The 25,602-nt window shown below is 38.7% G+C and overlaps 1 protein-coding gene across 1 annotated transcript in view; it reads right to left on the bottom strand.

The window, feature by feature from the left end:
• Nucleotides 1-2,378: 2,378 nt before the first annotated feature.
• Nucleotides 2,379-25,602, bottom strand: part of SPATA4 (spermatogenesis associated 4) — a 210,127-nt gene continuing 186,903 nt past the window's right edge. Inside the window, exon 6 of the mRNA XM_021710215.1 lies at nucleotides 2,379-2,447. Within this exon, the coding sequence (XP_021565890.1) occupies nucleotides 2,446-2,447 (2 nt within the window). The 3' untranslated portion in view covers nucleotides 2,379-2,445. The remainder of the gene's footprint in view (nucleotides 2,448-25,602) is intronic.

Raw genomic sequence — 25,602 nt, 5'->3', positions numbered from 1 at the left:
ACAAATTTATGAGTGTGGACGGAGGAGAATCTCAGTGATTACCTCCACCCCTCAGTAGGACATAGAAGAGTTCATTCCATCTGGAGGTCACAGAAATAGTGGGGGCTTGGATCATGACAAAACAGGTTATCAGCCGGACTCAGTGGTTCAGTCTGTAATCCCGCACCTTTGGGAGGCTGAGGTGAGGGGATTGCCTGAGCCCGCGGGTTCGAGACCCGCCTGGGCAGCGAGACCTCATCTCTACAATAAATAAAAAAATCAGCCGGGCGTGGTAGCGCACGCCTGTAGTTCCGGCTACTCGGAAGGCTGAGGTGGAAGGATCGCAGGAGCCCAGCAGGTCGAGGCTGCGGTGGCCGGGAGCAGCCACTACACGCCAGTCTGGGCGACCGAGTGAGACTCCAACTCAAAAAAAAAAACAACAGGTTATTGTGGCAAAACAAGTTACGGGGGAAGAGAAGGGGAGTCCTGGTTTGTAAAGGTAGTCTTGCTATATAAAGGAAGCATCCCTCAGAAAGAATAGATAACAAATGTTTCTTTCAGACCTTTGAAAGTGTCAGACTCTCAGTTAATCTTTCCTAGTTTCGGACAAGGGAAGGCCCCAAGAAAAAGTCTGGCTGCGGTCAATACAGATTTTCTCAACAAATGCATCACCTTCACAAAATACAGCTTTTCAGCTATTCTTGTATTTCCAGCCATTCTTAATAGGCATCTTGAAACATGGTAAAGAAATACATTTTGGGGTGAAATATTTTGTTTTCCTTCCGATCCCCTTTTGAAAAATTTTTTTTGGTAAGTTTCACGTATTAAAATCCAAGTTGATCATTTTGGAGTGTTTTGACTTTGAGGTTGTTAGGTAAGAGATAGGCAAAGGAGCGGGAAAGAACACATTTACATATGTCATCCCTATCTTCTTGAATCAGACTCGTAGTTTTGAGAATAGGTTGGTTTGGTTCAACAGTTGAGTCCCATTCCAGGCGATGGCATTGCAGATAGGCTAGGCCTCTACAGGTGATGGAGACAAGCAGATCTTCCAGGGAGAGGCATTTCTATGGAAATGGAAGAAAAACAAAGGTTAACGTCTGCCGTAGTCTATAAACTAGCTTTTCTGGAGTCTCTGAAGGATCTTCAGATTGCAGTGCAATCTGATAGATTCTTCTGGATTAGAATTCAAATCAGATATTCAGGTAAACTATCTGAGCCTTCTATACATAAATAGGCTTGAGGGTTGTTTATAAATAAGTTGTGGTAGTAATTTCTCCCAAAGTTTACATGAAGTTGTCTAGCTTCTGTTTGCAGAAAAGCACAGCTTTGATTTCTGGTAATTCCAAGTCATAAAAATGAGAGAAAAATTTGAAAATGTTAGTTTGTAGGCTTTTAGCCAGGAAAGAATTCAGGATTCAGTTCAAACTGTAGGCAAATAATAAAAACTCAAAAACAATTGACAAGGCTGGAATCTAATAACAGGTATATTATAGCTTTCTTCTTAAACTTAATTTTTTTCTTCCCAGTCCCCTTTTCTACCAAAGACAAATCACAGTAAAACCAACTTATTTGCAAAATACATTTTACTCTCATTATAATTGCCCCAATTATTTGCCTAAAGTGCTACAAGAATAGGAATTGGCTATACAGGCTCTTTTAAAGTTGGCTTTGCTGGAACTTTTTTACAAGGATCCTCAGACTTATAAAAGCCTCTCAAGGCTACAAAGCCAAGCCAATGACCTGCCATTAAATAGTCTCTGTAATCCCTCTATGAATTGGGTGAACTCCTCTCTTCTCAAGGTTTCCAAAATATCTTGAGGTTCCCGGCCTGCCAGAAGGTGACATTTTACTTACCATGAGGTCAGGAAACTTGTGAGGAAACTGTGTAGACAGAGTACCAGGCCAGTCTTTTCAAGGGGCTTTTTCATTGGCTTTGAAATTCAGTCTCAATACTTCAAAGGAGTACGGTCATATCTGAAAACATGTCATTCCAGTCAAAGCCCTGGCAAAATAACCAGTGTCTCCAATTGTGTACTCTTACAGAAGAAAACAGATTCTTGTTGAACTTATACAAATAACTATATTGCCATAAAATAAAAACACCCCAAAATAGTTTCTGAATCATGGAGAAATCATGGAGAAAAAGCTAAATATTTCCATTTTGCTCACAAGTATATTTTACCCAATTGCTATAACCTTTTAAAAAAGAGTTTCTCTGACTATGCAAAAAAATAAATAAAAATAATCAACAATGCTTCAAACAAAAAAAGACATAAAAGTTATTTCAACTTAGTACCAGGTAATTTGCTTTTTGTTCTGCTTGATGTTGGGTTAGCCATCTTCATGAATCCATAAGGTTTTTTATTAGAGTTCTAGAAGTTTTTACCTAGTTCAATGGTATTAACTCCAAAGTTATCAGAAACCTATATTCAGGAGTACTTCTTCATGTCCTTTTCATAAGTTTCCTGGAAGAAAAAGCAAATTTTGGACTGTAGTTGATTGTAAACTGCTTTTCAGGAAGAATCAAAGTAAAACAATAATTGTCTGTCGATAACAAAAGACTTAGGATAGCCATGGTTAAAAACAAAGAAATTTGGTTATTTCTGTGGTATACTTTAACTTAACATAGTAATCATAATTATGACTAATAATATATCAAGACATAGTATTTTAGGAATCTCATACAATTTTTGAAACACACGTTAATAACACATTTATACAAATATAACTCAAAGAAAATTAAACTCCAATTCTTATTTGACAATGCCTCACATATGATTTTTGCATTTCAAATAAACCTAATAGGTCTCTCTTGGACTTTCAAAGTTTCTTTTGGGAATATCTAAAAGTTAGTTCAGGTCAAAAATACTTAACTTTACAATTTGAAATCTTATTTGGGGAAGTTTTGCAAATAGCAAAGGTTTAAAACACTTGGTAAAAATAGGATGATAGGACATTATAAAACAACTCATTCCTTTAGCCAACATGATAATCGAAAGATTTAAAAAAGCATAAACCTTCACTATTTGATGGAGAAGAGACTCAGTCTTCTAATCAAAAGGCCTAATAAAGACAGCATGAGGTAAATGCTCTCTTCATAAATGAAAATCTTTTATTGTCTATTAATACTACATGAATATTTGTTCAAAAGAGAAAACCACATTCTACCTTTGCATCAGTGTTTTATAAATGCTAAAGCTACTTTAAATAAAACCTTATAAATAGATTCATTCAATCTCAATCAATTTTGACCACACAAGATAAGATTTCCATAAACTTTTGTAACCTCTCAAAATTTTTCACATTCTCTTTCTTTCCCCAACTTCCTATACCCATTTAATTTTATCTATCATTCTTTTTCCCTCCAATTCAAAATAACCCTATTATAACCTCTAAGATAAACAAAATTATTTTTTCTTTAACAAAAACATTTTCATGCCTTTGTTATAATCTTCCTCACCAAGACACATTCCACTTTCCTTATATATTTTGCATATAGAAGTGTTTCCCTTACCTCCAGTACTTTTAATTTCATACATTAATTGCAATGTAAACTCTTATTCACCCCTAATTTTCAGTGAAAAAAAACCTTGGAAATTAGAAATTGTAATTGTTATGTACCTGATGTTATGTACCTGTCAGGACCGATGACAGCATTCAAGACAATGCCTGGTGACCACAATCCTCTCCAACATCACCAGGAGGCATAGCTGGGCAGGAGAGGATGGGTCCAAAAACTGTCCCATGGCCTCACTATGGCCATTTGTCTAAAGCCTCAGAACTGAAGAAGACATAAGCTAACAGACAAACTAAGTGTCAGAAATAGTGCAGCAGCAACAGTTTTTTTTTTTTTAATTTAATTTTTTTGTTTTAAAGATGAGGGTTACAATTCAGGGTTAGGTATACGCATGTTCATTTTGCAGGTACCCTTGTTGATGAGGTGTGTCTCCCCTTCCCCAACAGATTCCCACTATGCCAATCCCGCCTCCCCCCACCATCCCTCAGTTTCCCACTACTGTCAATCTTTTTCTTGAAGCATTATGATAATTGTTGAAGGTCCACTTATAAGTGAGAACATGTGATACTCAGTTCTTTGTTTCTGTGATAGGTCACTCGGTATTATAGGCTCTACGTCCATCCAGGTTGCTGTGAATTTCATGATTTTGTCCTTCTTTATGGCTGCAAAATATTCCATCATGTATATGTACCACATTTTTTTATCCAGTCCTCTTTTGATGGGCAGCACAGTTGGTTCCATGTTCTTGCTATTGTGAACAATGCTGCAATAAACATACGTGTGCAGGTCCTTTTTCATAGAGTGATTTGAGTTTCTCCGAGTATATTCCCAGTAGGGAGATTGTGGAGATGTATACAAGGTCAATTTTTAGAGCTTTTAGGAATCGCCACACGGTTTTCCACAGAGGCTGTACTAGTTTACACTCCCACCAACAATGTAGAAGTATTCCCTTTTCACCACACCCTTTCCAGCATCTGTAATGTTTTGAGTTGTTGATGATGGCCATTCTGACTGGAGTTAGGTGGTATCCCAGTGTAGTTTTAATTTGCATTTATTTAATTACCAGTGAGACTGAGCATTTTTTCATGTATCTGTTGGCTGTTTGTATGTCTTCTTTTGAGAAGTGTCTATTCACATCTTTTGCCTACTTTGTAATTGGGCATGTTTGAATTCCTTGTAGAACCTAGATGTTAGTTAGGTCTTTGTGAGACATACAGTTGGCAAATATTTTTTCCAAATCTGTGGGCTGTCTCCCTGCTCTCTTGATGGTTTCTTTGGCTTTGCAGAAGCTTGCCAGTTTGATGAGGTCCCACTTGCCTATCTCATCTCTTATGGCATGGGCACTTGGGGTTTTGATCAGGAATTGGTTGCCAGTTCCAATTCCCATAAAGGTGTCTCCTGCATTTTCTAAGGTTCTTCTAGTTTGAGGTTTTACATTTTGGCCTTTGATCCATTTAGAGTTGATTTTTGTGTATGGTCATAGGTAGGGGTCTTGTTTTAATCTTCTGCATTTGGTCAGTTTTCTCAGTACCATTTACTGAATAGGTTCTCCTCTCCCCAGTGGTTGGTGGTAGAGGTTTTGTCAAAGATGAGTTGGTTGAGAAATTCAGGTTTTGAGAAGCAACAGTTTTATGACCTTAAAAAATATCTATAAGCAACAGTATAAATGTGTCTGTCTGGTAGACCCAGGCAAAAATGTTTGCATTATACTTAACATTGACATTTCTGAGGACATTATAATCTTACCTTACCAACAATTTTAAAACTAGCTTTACTTACCAAAGATTACTATAGCCACATGATCTTGAAAAGCGTTGAAATTTGATCAAGGCACAGAGTAGCTATGCATCATTGATGAGCATTTTATGTCCCGGTCAGAAATCATTTCAACCTCATGAATGATAAGCTTCACTAAGGAAGGATGTCAAATGAGAAAAGGAACACCAATGATGGAAAATGGAATACACAAATATTTCATAACTGTGGACTAGTAGAGCTCATGCTGAACAGTGCAAAACAAATAATCTTGGACTAGAGAAAGAACCCAGAGGTTGTCCTATATGGAAAATTTCAGGAAAAAAGAAGTGGTCAACTGGACCAGACAGCACAGAGAGAACAAAGAACATGAAAACTGACCACTTCTGTTTGGATTAGCAGTTATGAAGTCACTGGTGAAATAGTACCAAGTGTATTGTCAAAGGGTGAAGAGCACAGAAATCCCAAGAAGACTAAGAAAATGAGAAAGAGGGGATAGTTCACCAGGAAAGGAAAGTAGAGAGGGCAATAAGTGGCTAGGTGTGTAAAGTCAGGGGGATTTTATTTAGTAAAAGGTAAAGTAAATGTGAGCACATTTAAGATGTTAGTGAATATTATGATGGCAACCCTGGAGATCTACTTCTTAGAGTAGAAAGAAGAGATGAGCGCTAGACCATAGGAAGAGGAATAAGTTAGATATAAGAAAAAGAGTCCTAATCCTTTGAGATTTAAAAAAAAAAAGATGTTGGGGAAAAAATGTAAGAATAAAAGAAGAAAGGGCATACCCTTTGAAGCTTTGAAGCAGAGGTGGGACACCTGGAACCCTGATGACCTCAGCATTCTTTATTCATCAGAAAGGAGAGATATTAACAAAGAACAAATTAGGGCTGCAGCTCCACTTAATGAAAGCAATGAATCTTGCTAGAGCGGCTATGGTGAATAGGAAAGGGAGCTGACCATGGTATATAAAAGAAATACCAACTACAATTGATGAGCCAGTCAAAACACATACATTTATAGAGAAACCAATCTATATCATTGTGATGACACAATTTATTTAGTAACCTAGATATAGGGGAGGATAAAACAAATAGCTGGATTCATACAAAAATGAGAGCTGTTGTGAGGGTTGTGATAGAGAGATAGGGAGGAAAAAGAGTTAAGGCTGCTGGCAAAAAAAAAAAAAGTTAATTCATCTAATCTAAACTAACAGGAAGAAAGAAAACCCCAGGACAGTATCAGTGGGCTGAGATAAAAGAAGGGGTCAAAATACTAAAAGAATAAATAGCATTAAAGAGCTGATTTAGTGGAAATAAAGTTTAAAAGATGGGAAGAAACAAAAGCTGATATTCAGCTATTGCTGTGTTAGATCTTTGTATTTCAGATACTGAGGAGTTTAGAGTGAAAAGGAGACCAAGGTTAAGATCAAAGGAATAGATTTGTAAAGTTCAGTGGAGGTGATGGTTCCTGGTAGTGAGGCAGAACTTTGAAGACAGGTGTCCTATGAGTCATCAATAGAGATGGGATACTAAGAACACAGCCGTAATGGTAGGGATTGGAACGAAGGAAGAAAAAAGCCTAAGTCTAATTGAAAAGAGATAAATGACATAATGCACTTGAAAGATCGAAACTTTTAAAGAGTTATACAAATATTGGCTATAATTAAGAATATTACAGGAAAGAATGAGCGGCAACAGTCTACGAATGAATGCCATAAAAGCAAATCATGAGTTTTTATCACTTATATATGAAAATGATCAAGAGGAAACCAAGAATCACCAATGATGAAAGGGATGTTTTAGGAAGAATAAGTTGGTTTTTCACTGCTATACAAAAGACACATCTCTTTTTTGTTTTTGTTGTTTTGTTTTTGGTTTTGTTTTGTTTTTAGTTCTATAAAGTTTGGAGTGGTTGTTTCACAGCAATCTGTTAAACAGATGTGATTCTCTGACCTTGTTTCTCCAACAAGAAAAACCAACATCACAGCTCCCAAATACAATCCCCTTTACAATTCATTGACTTTTGTTCTACTCTTACCACAAAGGGAGTCATCAATAGGGATACTAAAGGGATACTTGAGGGATGTATTTTTGTTTTGTGTTTTGTGTTGTCTGGGTCACAAGAGAATTTTGAAGGATTTAGAGCCTTTCCTTGGCGAGGTTGTAATTGAGTGTCTCACGACAGCTATAGTAATAAATCACCGGTAGTTTAAAAAAAATGTAAACACAATAATTAGCATATATTTCTAAATTGTGTTTGCTTGTGTCTACAGAACCATCTCCTCTCCCCCACAACATGGAAGAAAAGACAGAAGAGCAGAGGAGGAAAGAGCATTTCAGGGAAAACGGTTCAGTCTCTGAAGTTTCACCCCAGCAAGGGCTAGAGATATCTCCTCTTGTCTCTGATGGCTATTGGCAGTCCCTTAGGCTTAGCCATTACTTTGGAGACAATGTTTTTGAAGACCTTGGAGATGATGAATCGCATCTTAACCTGAGCCCTGCAGAGAGAGGTCGGCCACCTCCACCCTCCATTGCCCAAAGCCCTCTCACTCAGGCACACTAAGCATGCACAGCAGCGTGTATGTCTTGCTCAGCTCCCATCTGTGCTGTCTGCACCCAGCATCTACCTGATCTCTGACACCACCTCATTGGGCTCCAGGGGCTCATGGTCTTCATGCTTCTTATAAAGGGTGGGAAGCACAGCTTGACCGTCTGATACTCTTTCCTGATTTTATCGCTGTCTTGCTCGCCTCTGCCACCCACCGTACTGTTTGATTGTTTCCGCTGTGCTTTCATGTTTATGCCATTTCTTTCTGGCCAACTTGAAAAATACATATTTGCAGATAAAAGTGAATAACCTCCAGTGGCTCCTTGGAGGTCCTGGCTGTTGCCAGAAGAAGAGGTTGGGTCACACCTTGGAACAGATTCTGTTGGTTGCACACCTGTCCAAATTGCCCTGAGTGAAAGGCGTGTCATCTGGAGGATATACCCTTGGGGAAGTCAGTCTCAATTTGAACTCTACCACCACTGCTGGCATTGCAGGTGGAGGGGGAGGCCACAGGTCCATGGTGGGGGGCCGTGCTGTGAGGAGGTGGTCTTCACCTCCAGGCAGGATAGAGGACTGGTGGACACTTTGGCTGAATTGCTGGCCTTCCACTCTGACTCCTGGTCTTTCTCAGGCCACTGATTTTCTGTGTTGCTACTCTGACTATTCTTAGAATAAGAATGAAAGGAAGGAATGGCAGGCTCACTGAAACTCTGCTGCTTTGGGTTGGCAAAGAGATGGTGTTGTGCCTCCCAGAGAGGAAAAGGAGTTCTGCTGTTGGTGGAATCAGCTTAAGGCGGGGCTTGAGGATAATGGCTTAGACTTCCATCTCAGATCTGTTGAAGCCCAGGACCAATTGGGTGGTCACCATGTTACTGTACTTCTGGCTCATCAACAAGTCCTGGGTCTCTTCCCAGCTGGAAACTATGGATACCATTATCCCAGTCTGTCAAGGATCCTTGTAGTCAGAGAAGGGCTTAATGTAAGGCTTTAATTTATCTCCTCCTGGTCCACGTTGACCCTGGTTGACTTCACGATTTCCTCTAATGTGCCTCTCTTCTTGGAGTTGAGGATAAGGAATTTCGTGAACAGATTTTTCACTCTTCATAGAAAGGAATCCTTTATCCCGCTCCAGCAGCTCCTTGAAATTCTATCAAAGGGTGGGGAAGGCTAGCTATTGACCAGCCTATAGGGATTACTCCTGGGCTCTACACTTCCACTGTCTGCTGTTGTACTTTTGGTCCTGGAAGAGCTCTATGGCTGCAGAAGGGAGGACTGCCATGGAAGGTATCCAACTTGATGCCAAAGGTGAATTTGTTGTGAGTCTGCAATGTCAGCAAAGTCTGACAAAGTCTGTAATGTGAGCCCTGCAGATGTCTGCCTATAGGTCTCTAAAGACAATACATACAGCAGTTCTGCACAATAGACACCACCTGGCAAAATTTGCCTTGGACCTCTTTCGCTTGTTGCCATGAGCCACCAGTAGTAGAACATCTCCCCTCCACCTACATCCTCCATGACAAGGCAGAGTATTTCCTCAATAACTTCAAATAGTTTCACTATGTTGGGGTCTCTATCACAGTCACAGGAGACTGGGGGAGTTCTGCTGAGTTTTGTCAATGATCTTTGAAGACACCTGTTTCCCAGTGAGAATGTGCCAGACCAACCTCAGTTTAATGAAGTTAGCCTCGCCTGTGCTCTTAAGGAGTTTGTAGTTGCCAGCACAGTTCTCCTCATGAACAGAGATGGCTGAGAAGCCTTGCATCATATAGACTTACTGCTGGGCTTGGAGGCAAGTGTCCCAAAGTCTGCTTGAAACTGGGAAAAGTTGATGAAAAGTTTAGACAAAATCACCTTGAAAGAAACTCAGGCCCAAAGTCTATCTAATAAACTGATTATTACAGAGGATTAAAAAAATAATATAAAAAAATTAAAAAGAAGCAGATATGAATAGCAGCTAAATAAAAAGTGAGAGAAAGAATAAAGACAAAAAGAATAATAAAAATGAGAATAATCACAATAAAAATTAAGAAAAAGTAAAGATGAGAAAAATACAAAGTGAGAAAAATAAATATAAGAAAACAAGGAAAAAAGAGAAAGTAAGAAAAAAATGAGGAAAGACATAATATAATAGGAAAAAAGAAAAAGTAACAAGCAAAAAGCCATAGAGGGAAATAGTTAGCCTTAGTCAAAGTTTTCCAGGTCAAAATCAGCTTCCTGAGCTACAAGGACAAGTCAGACACTTTCATGTTCTTAGACTCTCCTAGCAATGGCTCCTAGGGGAGCAAGAAATTGACCTATCACAGCTAAGAATAACCCATAGTAGTTCTCGCACATGTTGGCACCAGGGTTCCATTTCTATTAAAAAGGGGTCAAGGGACTCCGAAAAGCTTTTTGTGTATGTGAATTATATTGACCATCGTTACCTTATTAGAATTTAAAACCTGCTGGAGGCTTCAATGAACTTTCCTTTTCAAGATTGAAAAAACAAAATAGTTTTTTGAGAGCTCATAATTTCTATATTTAAAATATTCCTTTTTTTCTAAACTCTGAAAGATTGGTCTTAAAATGATGTCACAACTTAACTGACATCATGGTACAACAATGTTCCATTGCATAAGTCACAAAAATATATACATTATTAAAATCTTTAAAGCTGAGAGGAAGATAGCTTCTATTATATTTTCATTTCTTATTTAGAGTTTTGCCTTTCCTTGAAGGAAATTCCTCCCTTCCTATGAGTCAGAAAATTCGTTTTGTTTGTTAGTATTTTTCAAACGTAAATGTTGCAGCTGTCAGTTGAGAGAGCAAGTCTTTCTTCGCTATATTCCTTCTTTCTTCCTTTTTTTCCCCTCTCTCTCTCTCTCTCTCTTTCTCTCTCTCTCTCTCTCTCTCTCTCTCTCTCTCTCTCTGTCTCTCTCTCTGTCTGTCTCTCTTCACGTAATGTACTTTATTTTTTACAGCACTTTTACATTCGCAGCAAAATTGAGCAGATGTTTTGGAGAGTTCCCATATCCACCCACCCTACACATGCATGGGCTCCTCCACTATCAACACCGGGGGTTAGAGTGGTTAATTTGTTACAATCAATGAACCTACACTGACACATCATTATCTTCTGAAGTCCATAGTTTACATGAAGTTTCACTCTTGTTGTTATACTTCTATAGGTCTAGACAAATGTGTAATGACATGTACCCACCACTCTAGTGTCATGCAAAATAATTTCATTGCCCTAAAAATCCTCTGTGCTCCACTTATTTCTACTTCCTTCTCTCCCAACTCTTGACAACCACTGATCCATTTAACCGGCTCCATAATTTCTCATTTTCCAGCATGTTGTATTGTTGAAATCATGCACTATGAAGTCATATAGTTGAAATCACATATTATTGACGTCTTACACTAAATACTATGCATCTAAAGTTTCTCCATGTCTTTTCATGTCTAGATAGCTCATTTATTTTTAGTACTAACTAATATTTCATTGCGTGGATGAATCACAGTTTGTCCTTTCACCGACTGAAGGACATCTTGTTTGGTTCCAAGTTTGGGCAATTACGAATAAAGCTGCTGTAAACATCTGTGTGCAGGTTTTTATGTGCATATAAGCTTTCAACTCACTTAGGGAAATAACAAGGAGTGCACGTGCTGGATTGTATGGTAAAAGCATGTTTAGTTTTATAAGAAACTGCCAAACTGTCTTCCCACTAGCAATGAGTAAGAGTTCCTGTTTCTCCACATCCTCGACATTTTGGACTTTTGCCATTCTCACAGGTGTTGAACCGTATCTCATTGTTACTTTAATTTGCAATTTTCTAATGGCATATGATGTGGAACATCTTTTCATATACTTATTTCATATATTATTTTATTATCTCTAGTAAGGTGTCTGTTCAGATATTTTGCCCTTTGCAAAATCAGGTTATTTACTCTCTTACTGCTGGATTTTGAGAGTTCTTTATATATTTTGAATGACATTCCTTTATCGAATATATTTTTTCAAGTATTTCTCCCCATCTGTGGTTTAAGACTCATAGTTTAATGATCACTAACTATTTAGCATATTTTAACAATTAAATATTAAATGTGATTATACTTTTAAACTAGACTACATAAAAACTACATATTGTTTGGTTAGAAATTATTGTCACTTAAGTTTCTGTGATGGTAAAAATGAGAACTTGGTTGTCTCTTTAATAGTATGTGAACTGGCATGAGTCTATAAAGGTGCGTGCATAAGACAAGAATTTTCCAGTTTTACAGCATTTGCACCTTGGTGAGATACTGATATATTATCATAAACTTCCCCAAAATATATGCATGTCGAGTTTTAGAACTCTAAGATGACTCTACCAGTGATTTTGTATGGAATTAATTGGGTTAAAGACTAGGTTCATATGCGTGTTCAATGATCAAAAACAAATCCCAGTGGAGTTGTAGGAAATTTTCTATTTGTCCCTCAAGAACATTGGTTCCTCTTCAGATATATTAATTACAGAACTCAGGTATCCAACTGAGAAAAAGAATTTTCCAACATTTGCACACATGAAGACATTTTCAGACAGATGCAGATTGATGCTTTCTCTGGATTTGTCATATTTTTTACTACAAAGGGATTTGTCACTTTCTCTTTCATTAAACAATGTTAATAAAATCACCTCTGAGTTAATGGAATTCTTACAGTTTTTATTAATGATATTAATTTCTCTTTGAGGTTTTCCACAATTGCTTTTAAAATCCAATTTGTATTTTTCTCCACTCTTCATAATCTATTCTAGAAAGCAGATTTTTAATTGAAAAAGTTATAAGGGCATTAGTAAAAGCTAATGAAAAAATAGACTTGATATGTTTTCAAAACAAATGTTTAATGATTTAGGTAGCATCTCTGATATTCCTCTCATGGCAGCACTGTCCTTTCATGTACTAAGCCCTGCAAATGACAAATCACTACTTCATGAGCTAGCATATGCTTATAAAATAAAAACTGTAGCTAAAGATAAACATGATGGTGAGAATTTTTTTTTATCTGAGCTCTTATCTATTATAAGGTACCTCTGAGGATCTTGGACTTTCATATAAATCCACACTGGAGCAATATCCCCTCAGGCACCGTTGTCTACATCAGTGGTTTTTAGTGCTGGCTACACTCACTTCAGAACTTTTAGAATTATACTGGGGCTCCATCACACCTTAAATGTATTAGAATTTCTGGTCATGAATATGCTTTTTAAAGTCTCCTAGTGCAACCAGGATTGAGAGCCACTCTGCTAGATCTCTTTACCTATTTTCTAGGTTGCTTTGACTCACTTTTGAGCGTTCCAAAGCTGATATTTGGTTTCATATGCCTTACTTCTAGAATTATAAGCTGGTAATGTATATTCAATGAGCATTATTGAGCACACCCTTAGCCTTTTTACACCATTTCTTGAAAACCTTGCAACAAAACAGTAAGTAAAGCATTAGTATCACTTCTGTTTGTGGATGGAAAGATTGAGATCCAAACATGTTAAGTGTCTTCTCCAACATGAAGTAGCTACTAAATTTCAGAGTCAGAATTAGCACTGAAATCTTCATCCTTTCGTTGAACAATGCCAGCCCTGATCTGACTTACATCTCTTGGTGGTGACTCTGTTCTTTTTTGCTTGTTCCTTTTATTTCTCTTCTCAGCTTTAGCTACCAAAATGTGTCCCCGTTAGTATCTAATCTGCATCCACAATCATTTTGCAATCACACCACTCCGGGATTTAGAACTGATAGTCCCAAGTATCAGACCTCAGTGTTCAAAAGTATCAGACCTCAGTGCTCTTTTTTATTCTATTGCTTTATTTTGTATTCATGCATATTTAAACAACATAATGCCGTTCTTGCTATATCCTTGATGTGATAGACATTTACAATCATTTAGCTTCTCTCTTGAGTTTGTATTATTTGTATATACATATTTTTAAAACCCTATGCCCATGATCCCTCAGTATTAATGTTGGTCCTTATTGTATTTAACATATTGTTCACATGTTAAATCCACAGGGTATTTTCTAATTCAATTTGTCCCATCTCCACCTCACTTTTAGGGAAAAGAAATGTTTTTCTAACTAATAACCTGTTACCATAGCAATGCTTATCATTTCAGCAAGCACCAACCACTGCCACTAAGTACTCCTCAAAAGAAGACATACAATTGGTTGGTAGGTAGATATATGAAAACATACACAATATCTCTAGTCATTAGGGAAATGAAAACTTAAAACCACAATGAGATATTATTGCCTCCTGTCAGAACGATTTCATGAAAAGGATGAAAGACAGCATTACAATTTTTCCTTTTTTTCCCCAATCATTGAAGGTAGTGGGCTTAACTCATTCTCCTGAAGGAATTGGGGTGACTGTCACTTGGGTTAAATCTTCAACTGTTTTACCTCCCCTCTCAGTTGCTATCTACCCCAATGCCCTAGCACAGGTGGTCTGAGTCAGGAATGAAGCTAACCATTACTTCTTCACATACTGACAACAATAACAAAATAACCTCTGCAAGAGATAGAAATGGTTCTGATTTAATCATTCTAGCCCAGTCAAACCTGAGGGTTCTGAACACACCTCCGTAGCAGTTTCTACTAATTTTCCAAAGCCTTCTCTAGACACTCCAAGCTCCCCAAAATGTACTTCTATCTACCAATAACTCTCTGTCTCTCTACGGTCAAATTATGGAGGCCTATTTCCACTGTGTGTAGAGAGAGTTCACAGGCCCTTAGCTTCCCATAAATAAAAAGCATGATAGTGATATGGAATCTACTTTCCAATACTAGCTTTTTCTCTCTCTCAGAACAGGATATCTTTTTCTGTAGTCACATCAATCCTAGAAGATGGGCCCAGAACTACTGGGCCATCATTTCGTGAAGGAAGAACCCACAAAGACTAAACCTAGTGATGTCCTGATGCCTGGTGAGCCTGGTCAGTGACTCTTGGCTTTCAACCAACCATCCCTCCTCTCTAAACATAAACATTGAACCCTACTCAATACTAACAGCTGATTCTCCCAAGGGGTGCATTTCACTATAATCTGCTGCCCTCTCCTACGGATAACAAAATATGGGACATCCTGTGTGATAGTCACCCAAAAGCTTAGTCAGGAGTTTCACATGGATATTGCTTCCAGAATATCCTCACACTTCCCTTTGTCAATTTACAGAATAATTTATTTCTATAATCCTGTTTTAACAACCCATTTTGTCTACCAAATATACTTCTCCTCGCTAGGTATCCACTCTGTGTCTCATGTAAAAATCCCTCAGCTTTGGCACCTGGTGGCATTCCACACTGATTTAGTTGCCTTCTTCCATCTCTTTGCTCAGGCCATGAAGTCTAGGCCCCAACTGGACACTGGCATACTGGCTATCTGTGTGTGTTCCTCCTATCCATTCTACCATGTGACCTATGCATTTGCCTTCTGTCTACAAGAGATTTCTAAGTTTCTCTTATAAATCTACACTGCATATTTCTCCCTAGAATGACTTCCTGGAAGCTTCAGCACCACTTACAGGAAAAGGTACAGTTTTGGAAGCAGGAAACCCATGCAAGTCATATATACAGTGGGTAGTTTATCACTATCACAGTGAGCCTTTCACCATCTATCAGACTTCTTTCTTAGTATTTTAACATTCTCCCCAAGTCATTGTTTTTCTAAGAATAAACATAGAAAGTCTGAGCTTAATAAAAATTATTATTTTAACACAGTTCATTCTCATAGCAAGATGCAATAAAGAGGATATTTGACACTATGGTCTCTAGCTGCCCTTGGTGACATTGCAGATGATCATCTTCTTCAGTGTAACTCTAATGTAAAGCCAAAGGAAAATAAGAAGCATTTGTAAGGTGCTTTTTGCAAATCTTACTGTGAAGTGTAGACACAAATACTATCATCTGGCTATACATTATCAGTCAGCATTCAATCAGAGTAGTGGAATCAGTAGGAGCTATTAAGAGGTTTATCACAAGGAATTGGTTAATGGAGGGAAGTTAAGCAAGTCCAAAATCCATAGGCAAGCCATGAAGAAGTAAAGACAGTGAGTAGGCTGAAACCACATGGACATGAGCTGATGTGGGGTCCCTGCACTCAGGGAAACCCTAAGCCCTCTTTTATTGGGTCTTTTGGTGAGGTCAGGCTCTTCCAGGATAACCTCCCATTTTAGTAATGTAAAATTAACTGTCTAGCAGTTTAATCACATCTGCAGAATCCCTTCCCAGCAGCAGCTAGATGAGTGGAAGTAACCGGGTTTGTAGTTCAACCCAGTCAATTCAACATGTTAAAAGTACTCACACATTTTCACTTTATTAAGAACAATTTCCTGAAAAGGTAAATAATTCGGACTTTAGATAAGCCAAATGGTGATCATCTAGAAGCTAATGTCCATCAAAAAATAAATTCTAATGCATACCCAACCCAAAACTAATTCTGACCAGGTGAAGGAAAAATCGTAACTTGCAATTGTAGGTGTGAAGCCAATTTCAGGTAAGAATGTTTCTAGAGTCTGAACTTTGTCATTGATTTCCAGTTTCTCTCTACCTCTCCTTTTGTTTTCTTTTGTATGTGGCATTCCTCTGCAGAAAGAGTCTCCATTTTCTACATATGATAAGGAAGATGGCACAAACAGTTCATAATCACCCTTTTCCAAGATAGCAACCCCACAGCAAGGGAATATGTCACCCCATGTATCTGTATTTCAATCTATTGTGTAATCTAACTGACCTTGCTCAAGGCCATGTGACCACCTGTCGACCACTCATGATTGTCTAGGGCAGCGGTCCACGAACTTTTTGCCATCAGGGACCAGTTTTGTGGAAAACAATTTTTCCGTTGATGGGAATGGAGGATGGGGGCAGGGGATCATCCGGCATTAGATTCTCATAAGGCGCGTGCAACCTAGATCCCTCCCATATGCACTTCACAATAGGATTCTTGCTCCTATGAGAATCTAATGCCTCCACTGATCTGACAGACGATGGAGCTCTACTCACCCACAGCTTACCTCCTCTGTGGTCTGGTTTCTATCAAGCCATGGACTATTACCGGTCCATGGCCTGGGGCTGGGAATCTCTTGTCTGGAGCACACTGTGATTGGTCTGGAGGGGTCATGTATCAGCCCTGAACTATGACTTGGAGGACAAAAAAAGGGTAGCATATAAAATTTTATGTTTGACAGTCCCATCAAAGCAAAATAGACCAAGAGAGAAAGTTCCCCTAAAAATATAGCAGTGTTGGGAAGATGTGTACCATGGCTTGTTGATAATTATTTGGAAGAGTTGCCAAAGGCCAATGTATGTTTCTGGATAATATTAGTACATTTTAATTGTCCTAAAAAAACACTTCTGAACTTAGCATCTTTCTTCCAGTCTAGGAGATTTTTTTTCAACAACAACAAAAAATTCTTTGTTGGATGTTTGCTGTTGACTTACAAAAAAAAATTGGAAAATAAGGCCATGACCTGTAATTTTATACAAAAAGTGTTAGGTTACATAGTACACTGTAAATTTTCACAGACATGCTTAATATCAATAAGCACAACAAACACCATTTTTCAAAGTCACATAAAAATGTTTAAGAAATCATGGAGGCCCTCTGGATAATAAGAAGCAAAGTGAAAGGCAGAAGTTAGAATAATTTGTGTAAAAAGAATGGTTAGGTTCTGCATGTAAAATAGGCTCATTTAACAATATGCCTTTCTGTATGCCCCAAAGGACATGCGGGAAAGTCAAGAAACTTCACTTTAAGTCTAGTGTGAAATGTTATCTAATTACCAGAAGCAAATGAGACATATTTTTTCCACCAATAAAGCAGCTTTAAGTGTTCACTTTACTTTAGATAGTGTAAGAATAAATATGATGTGATCATTCCAGAAAAAGAAAATCTGAAGACATTAGTGAATGCCAACCTATCCTACGATAAATCATTTCAAGGACATCAGAAACACAATAGCTAAAACACAATCCAAACGAGCTCCACATTTACTGTAGAAGAACCAGAAATCCCTTATCTACACCAACTCTAATATCCCTACTGTGAACTATAAAATAACAAGATTCATTTTGTGCATGTGACCTTGGAGTCAGGATTCAAAGCCCCACTGAAGCCATATCACTTGAGTCACATCTCATATATTTCTTTAATGAAGATAAGTACTTTCAAGTTGTGTGTGTGTGTGGGTGTACATGAAATCACCACTTGCCCAAGCCGCATTTCCCAGATGTCAGCACTGCCTCTTGTGGTGGTTTATGGAAGGATTAAAGCGTTCATTTCAAGTCCCAAAAAGTAAGATGTGACTCGGTCTACAGCAGTCCTAATTCTTTCCACAATGCACCCCTGGAATCACCCGTGTAAACAAACAGTCATTCATCTCGCAAATTTCTTTATTCGCGTGTACCTTTGAAGATGCTGGATTCTATGTTTTTACTGCAACATTTGTGTTATGCTTCTGTCTTTTGTTGATAGGTCTCAGTATGGTTTGAAGTTATTTTGATTCCATCTAGGCGATTGGGGGAAGGAGACACATTTACACGCGCACACACAAATCTCATGAGGAAGGAACTACAAGAAAGTTCAGATGTGCTGTCAGTAATAAGTATGCATGTTGTAAGGCTACCTATGTGCCGGGCTCTTGGCATAAACATAATCTTTCCAACAACCCTGAAATGAGTGTTTTATTACTATTGACTTATCACTGTAATGCTTATATATACAGACATGGATTTAGAGGCATTATCAGGCAGCAGAGTAAGTCTCAAATCCTGAAGTGAATCTACAGATCTACTCTTCGTTGAATACAATGATGGTGTTCTTACCAGAATTCTGAAGACATGATCCAAATACAATGGTGGAAGCTTAATAGTGAAATAAATGAGTCACTCTGAGATCACCAGAGAGCTCTATTAATTCTTGATTCTATAGATTGGAAGAGGAACATCTGGACCAGAGGAGGAAGTGAGAGGTTGGAAGACAGTCTCTCAGGAGCGAGGCAGTGATGGCAGTGCTTCAGAGCAGGAGACAGCTGTTGGAATCCATCTGATTGACGACATGTAACAACTTTCAATGGTGTCCCAGCACCCCACCATTTGGGTAGCCAAATTTGTCTTCCTAAAAACGCAAATCTGGTTATGTAATTTTCTGACTTCAAATCCTCCACCTAAACATTAAAATAAAACCGGAACAATTTTGAATGGCAGTACCTTCGCCATCTGGTTTCTCTCTGCTAAACTCTCCACCTCAATTTACTTGGTTGCCACTCCCCACATTGATCCTTATGTTCAGCCTGCACGTCATCATTTAGACATAATTTTAGTACCATAAGTCCTCTATATATGAGCGAGTTCTGTTCTGAGAGCGCATTCATAAGTAAAATTTTGTTGTAAGTTCAACAAAGTTAGGCTAGGACCCAATGGACACTATTGGTTGTATAGTACTACACCGTACGAGCTACATCCTGCTGCTTTAACACTTGCTTCCAAACATCCTGGGCTTGAAATAAAGATACTGTATTATTGTATGTGGTACATACATACAGAACTGTAAAGTATACAAAAGCATAACCACTTGTAGAGGATGCACACACATAACAATGTACACAAGACACATGAATTAACTTACACGATTGAACATGCAAATACATGTTCATATCTTTGAAATTTTGCAACTTGAGGGTTCATATGCAGGGGAATTACTGTACCTATAATTTAGCATGCTTTTTCTCCACTCAAGTCTTGAAATATGTTGTTCTTTCAGCTTAAAACAACTCCTTCTCCCGTCAAATAATATCCCCTCTCCTCCTCCACTTTGCGCTATAAATAACTACATTCTCCAACTTGAATTGGCTGACTATTTTGACCTAGAGGTTTAAATAGGCACACCTTCCAAATACTCCAAACAAACCCTGTGCTTCTTCCATCACAGGGCTTGTAGAATGCAGTGTCATTACATCTGTAAATGTCTGTGTCTCTACTAAATTATAGGCTCTGGGAAGGCAGGAACCTGGCTTAGCCTTCTCTTCACTGTGTTCCCAGTATCTAGTACCATGCTTGACACATAGTAGGTCTCAATATTTTAACTGGAATTTCACACACACGCACAGTCTCCAGGTATCAGGGACACACAAGACGTTGTTTATTTCACGACCCTTCATCCTTCAGTCTGTGTATAGGAGAATACTGCTACCAGAAATCTTAAATCCTTTCCTTAGCTCATATTTTATTGATGTTTCATGAATATAAATTTCAATCCACAAATTCAGATGTGAAAAAAATGAAAGGAGGGAACTCTAGAATTGAGGAAGTAACGTGGTTATTTGAATCAGCACAGTCATTTTGCTTGGACCTCACCCTTTGCTTGGGCCTCATCCTGTGACCTTCCCCAGCTGCAGAGCTTGCATGGCCCGCAAGCCCTTTTACCCTATAATCATTAACAAGAAAAATACTTTAGTTTTAGAAACTAGTGATTACACAGAACCCCTTAAATATGTCCAGTCTTGCTAACAATCTATCTTTTAGTCATTTGTGTTGATACATTGTTATTAGCCACCTGTGACGACCTCCAGCACACCACCGGAAGGCATGTATATTGGTATATTATCATCTGACCATGACAACCTCCAGCCCCAGACCTCCTCTTGGTCTAAGTCCCCCTTGCTGTAAAGGTCCTTAATACAACTAGTTTCTAGTCTTCCATTCCTCACTCACCTGAGTGCCAGCCCGCGTTCTGTCTGTGAAAGGTGAATAATAAACTTTACTTCCTTCTACTTTCCTCTCTGCTGCAATTTTACATTATTCTGGCCCACCTTGCCTCAGTTTACCCTTTCAAAAAGTAGTTGCTTTCTTTTCTAAAGATTAACTTGAAGATCCCACAGGCTCTTCCCAAGAGATAATACAAGGTCTCTGGAGTATTAACAGCATTATATTGACTTCAGGTCTCCAGGTTTTCATATCCTGTTCTCCAAAAGTCCTTCAAGCTAGTCAGCTCTATGTCTCACATATCATACTTGGCTCTGGTTTCTTTGGAGAAGGTGGGTGCACTAGAGCTTAAGGTCCCATTTCTCATAGGATACCACTCTGTCATCTCTTCTGAGGCCTGGTTACCCCTCAGATCATTGTCCTAGAGCAATGTCAAGTTCCAACTGATCTTTTCTCCACACCCACAATTTAAAGCATGAGAAAATACCATTTTAATATTGGATAAATCCCTTATTCTCTGTTCACATTTTTTCATATAGAACGTCTTTCTCTTCACCCCTTTCTCTTCAAGGCATTTGTACTTTGAGCCACAAAAGTCAAGAAGAGAATTGAATTGCAGATAATTTTAGCTTTCTACTTTTGTTAATAGGGACTCTTCTGGCTATAAATGAACATAACTCCGACTCATGCAACCTTATGCATAAAGAGAAATGAATTGGTCTCAGAATTGAGAAAACTAAGTTGTACTTTTGGTTTCCAGCAAGCTGGATTTCAGGGTTCAATTTGTTATTAGAGTTTTTATTACTATTATTATTTTTATTCAGCTGTTGGCTGTATTTCTCACTGAGTGCATTCTCTGACTGATTCTCTATTGATTATCTCTGGTCAAGAACCACCATCTTAGCTTTAAGTTCATTAAGAAAGAGAATGAAGTTTTTTTTTTCCCCCAGGATGACTAGAAAAATTAAACTTTATCACATTCATTTGACTCTGATTAGATGATATGTTACTTCTGATCTCAATGACCGAGGTAATATGATGTACTGAGTGATTTAAGTGTGGATCTCATCCTTTACACTTGAGCTAAGGATGGGACTTCACACAGAGTATATGGGCTGAGAGTAGGAAAAATAATTTCCTAAGAGAAAATGGATATGATTACACAAAATAATGCACTTTTCTGATAGCTTCAATAAATAGCTGCCAACAATTCCTTTCCTCCCTAAGTGCATATGATACTTATTCCATCAACAGTTGAAGCCAATTTTGCCTCCTTTTGAATTGGGATGGTCTTAGAATTTTCTTTCCCCAATAGAGTACAGCAAAGGTAATACTGCCAGTTTGGGGACTACCCTTTACCAGCCCAGCCAGAAGCTTCCACTTGTGCTCCCTTAAATCCTTGAACCACTGGGTAAAATATGCAGAGATCCTGATAAAGACAGGAACTAGATACCACTTGGAGAATGTGGTGTCTCAGAACTAAGGTCCCCAAACATGTGAGAGAGGCCAGCATAGACCTCCTAGCTCAATAGAGTTATCAGTTGAATGCAGTCATAGTATAGACCACAGACAACACTACATGGGGAAAAGAACCACCCAGCCAATAGACAATGAGGGTTGGATGTGGTGGTTCATGCCTACAATACCAGTCCTTTGGGAGACCAAGGCAGGAGGATTATTTGTACTTGAGCCCAGGAGTTTGAGACCAGCCTGGGCAACATAAGGAGACCTCAACTCTACAAAAAATTAATTAAAAAAAATAGCTGTGTGTGATGGCACACACCTGTAATCACAACTACTCAGGAGGCTGAGGGGAAAGGATTGCTTAAGCCCAGGAGTGCCAGGCTGTAGTGAGTCATGATTGTGCCACTGCACTCCAGCTTGGACAACAAAGTGAGATCTTGACTTGAAAAAGCAAACAAACAAATTAAAAAAAAAAAAGAAAACAGAAGGTGAAATAGTAAATCATTGTTGTTTTGGGTGGAGTGGTTACTTAACATCAAACTGATATACTTTTTACTCCTTACAGGAAATCTCCACTGAGATAAGGAAGCACAGAGCCTGTTGCCTACTAAAAGGAGAAGGATAATGAGAAAACCAATGGGGTGGGTAAGAAAATTCACCATGCTTGGAAATACCCTGACCTCTGGCTCCTAATTCTGGGCTCTTTCAATCATGGTTCACTGCTGAATGTGACTCAGATTGGACAAAAATGTATATGGACTGTTTACATTCTAACAAGAATAAATTGGAGAGCTAATAAGGAAAATAAATCATTCAAGAAAAAACTAGGGAAGAAAAATTTGCCAACTGTTTATCTAACAAAGGCTTAACATCCAGATCTACAAGGAACTAAAATGTACCAAAAGGAAAAAAACAAACAGCCCTGTTAAAAAAATGGGCAAAAGACATGAATAGACACTTCTCAAAAGAAGATATATGAGCAGCCACCAGACACATGAAAAAATGCTCAGTCTCACTAATCATCAGAGAAATGCACATCAAAGCTACACTGATATATCACCAAACTCCAGTAAGAATAGTCATCATTAATAAAACAAAAAACAGCGGCAAGATGATGATGGGGCAGCATGGTCTGTGAGACCCTCTGCGAAAGAGAACACTCATAAAGACCCTAGCTCTCTCCCAAGGACTGCAGCTCCCATCTTCACCAACCTGCTCTTCACAGGGATCTCAGCCGCCACCACCACCGCCATCACTACTCAGACATTACAGAAGTCTGGGCCGCTGCCACAGCTGCAGATGCAGCCACTGTGGTCATTGCCCACCCATGCCTGAAGCAACCCATGACTTTGCACCATGAAGCCCCCACAAGCAGGATCTTCTGAGATAGTGGTTGCCTGGCTGCTGCTGCCACTGCCACTGCCATGCCATGCCCCTCGCCTGGAGCCAGGCCTATGGAGCTCCTCCCATGTATGGGGAGGTGGCTGCTGCCAGTCACGGATACCGGCTCATCCCCTCTGGACTGCAGGCTTCAGCAGCTGCAGTGGTGAGATAGCAACACCTGCTGGGGATCCAAGGTAACAACATCAAAACAGGAATGACAGATGCTCTTCCCCCTTGATAAATAGACAAGGCCAGATCTCAGTAATAGACTGGGCAGGGAGCCCATATCTGAACTGTTCTTCACAGCAGGCCAAGGATAACTGACCCTAACTGTGAACAATTGAACCAGCCTGCGAAGACAGCTAGAAATCAGAGCTGAAAGGACATTGGACATAAAGGAAAAGCCTCAGAGTGTGCTTTGTTGGTTCTGTTAGTCTACTGACTTTAATCTATCCCTTTTTCCTTTTTCTCTTCTTTTTTCCTTTTTTCTTATTTCTCTGCAAACCCCATCTTTGTATAGAGGAATAGCACACCAATAAGGAGGTTGGTCAGCATATATGTTAGCATCATTGTATGTTTTAGTTTTTTATATGGTTGTTGGTTAGTTTTCAGTTGTGGTTATTGTTTTCTTTATATTTGGTTCAGTATTTGTGTCTCTTTTCACTTGTCTGTCGGTACACATATCTGTTTTTCCTCTCACTCCTCTCTCTCTCCACCCATCTCTTCCCCTCACTGCCTGCTCCATTCTCTTCCCTCTGTTAACCTCATTTTGCTTTCAGAGAGTAAACCTACAACTCCAATGCATGGACAGACTCCAAGGCAGTGGGAAGTGGGTTTCAGACTATCCATACACCTGTTGGAGGATACTGGGTTCTGCAAAGAGATTTTAAATCACAGCTTCCCCCTTAATTAAATATCAAAACTACAAAAAGGACTGCCCTCAACCTACAGTCCAACTCCAGAACTGAACAAAGCAAGAGGAAATGCATTAGGAAGAATAGGAGATTGAACAAACAGAAGTAAAAGCAACCCCTCCACCACTGAATAACAGAATTAAAGAAGAAGTGGAGAAAAGGGAAAAGTAGGGAGGAAAAATCTGCACAAATGAAGAAAAACCAAAAGAGGAATATAGGGCTCACACAGACTCGTGGGAGGTGAGACACAGAGAAAACAGACTTCGGAACACAAACAATGAAGAGCTCCCAGAATGACTGGTCACATGCAACAAACCCAGACATCAAGATATCAATAGAGAGAATTAAAAAAATTGAAGAAGGATAAGAGGAAAATAGGAAGGAGCTGATGACAGAAATAACAGCAGTAAAGAATACTGTGATGGAAATAAATAACAAACTAATAAGCATGGAAAGCAGAATTAGCCAAGAAGAAAAAATCTCAGAACTTGAAGACCAAAATACAGAACTAAACCAAACTGTCAAAAACATAGAAAAGAAGCTTAAAAAGACAGAACAAAACCTTCAAGAGATGAATGATTACTTCAAGAGACCCAATCTAAGAGTAATTGGACTTCCTGTGGCAGAGAGAGTCAGAGGTCACACTGGAGCAAACATTTCATGAAATCATTCAAGAAAACTTCCCTCATCTCATCAGTGATGCAAAAATTCAAATGCAAGAGATTCAGAGAACCCCTGCAAGACAACAAATGAGAAGACCAACTCCCAGACACATAATAACCCGCCTAAACAAAGTAGGTATAAAAGAAAAAATTCTAAAGGCAGCAAGAGAAAAAGGTCAGACTACCTACCAGGGAAGACCAATTAGAATAGCAGCAGATTTATCCACAGAAACCCTCCAGGCTAGGAGAGCCTGGAGTCCTATCTTCAAAGTTCTAAAAGATAAACAATTTCAACCAAGAATAACCTACCCAGCCAAGTTAAGTTTCATCAGTGAGGAAGAATTGAAATCTTTCCCAGATATCTAATCCCTAAGAACCTACGCTGCCACTAGACCACCTCTACAAGAAACACTTAAGAAAGTACTGAACACAGAAGAAAAGGAAAAAGGAACAACAACATTCTTCACAAGAGTACAGGAAAAGATTAAAAACACACATGAACCAATTCCAAAACCAAAAGAAAGACAACAAACAAACAGGAACAACAACTCTGTAAGAACCTTATAACAGGGATCAACTCTTGCATTTCAATAATTAGCCTAAATGTGAATGGACTAAATGCACCACTGAAAAAACATAGAATGGCAAAATGGATAAAATATCACCA

The sequence above is a fragment of the Carlito syrichta genome, unplaced genomic scaffold (assembly GCF_000164805.1).
Source record: "Carlito syrichta isolate Samal-C Ts95f unplaced genomic scaffold, Tarsius_syrichta-2.0.1 Scaffold288314, whole genome shotgun sequence".
Lineage (NCBI taxonomy): Eukaryota > Metazoa > Chordata > Mammalia > Primates > Tarsiidae > Carlito > Carlito syrichta.
Note: the sequence above shows the minus strand (reverse complement) of the source record. Positions and strands in the feature narration are given on the sequence as shown.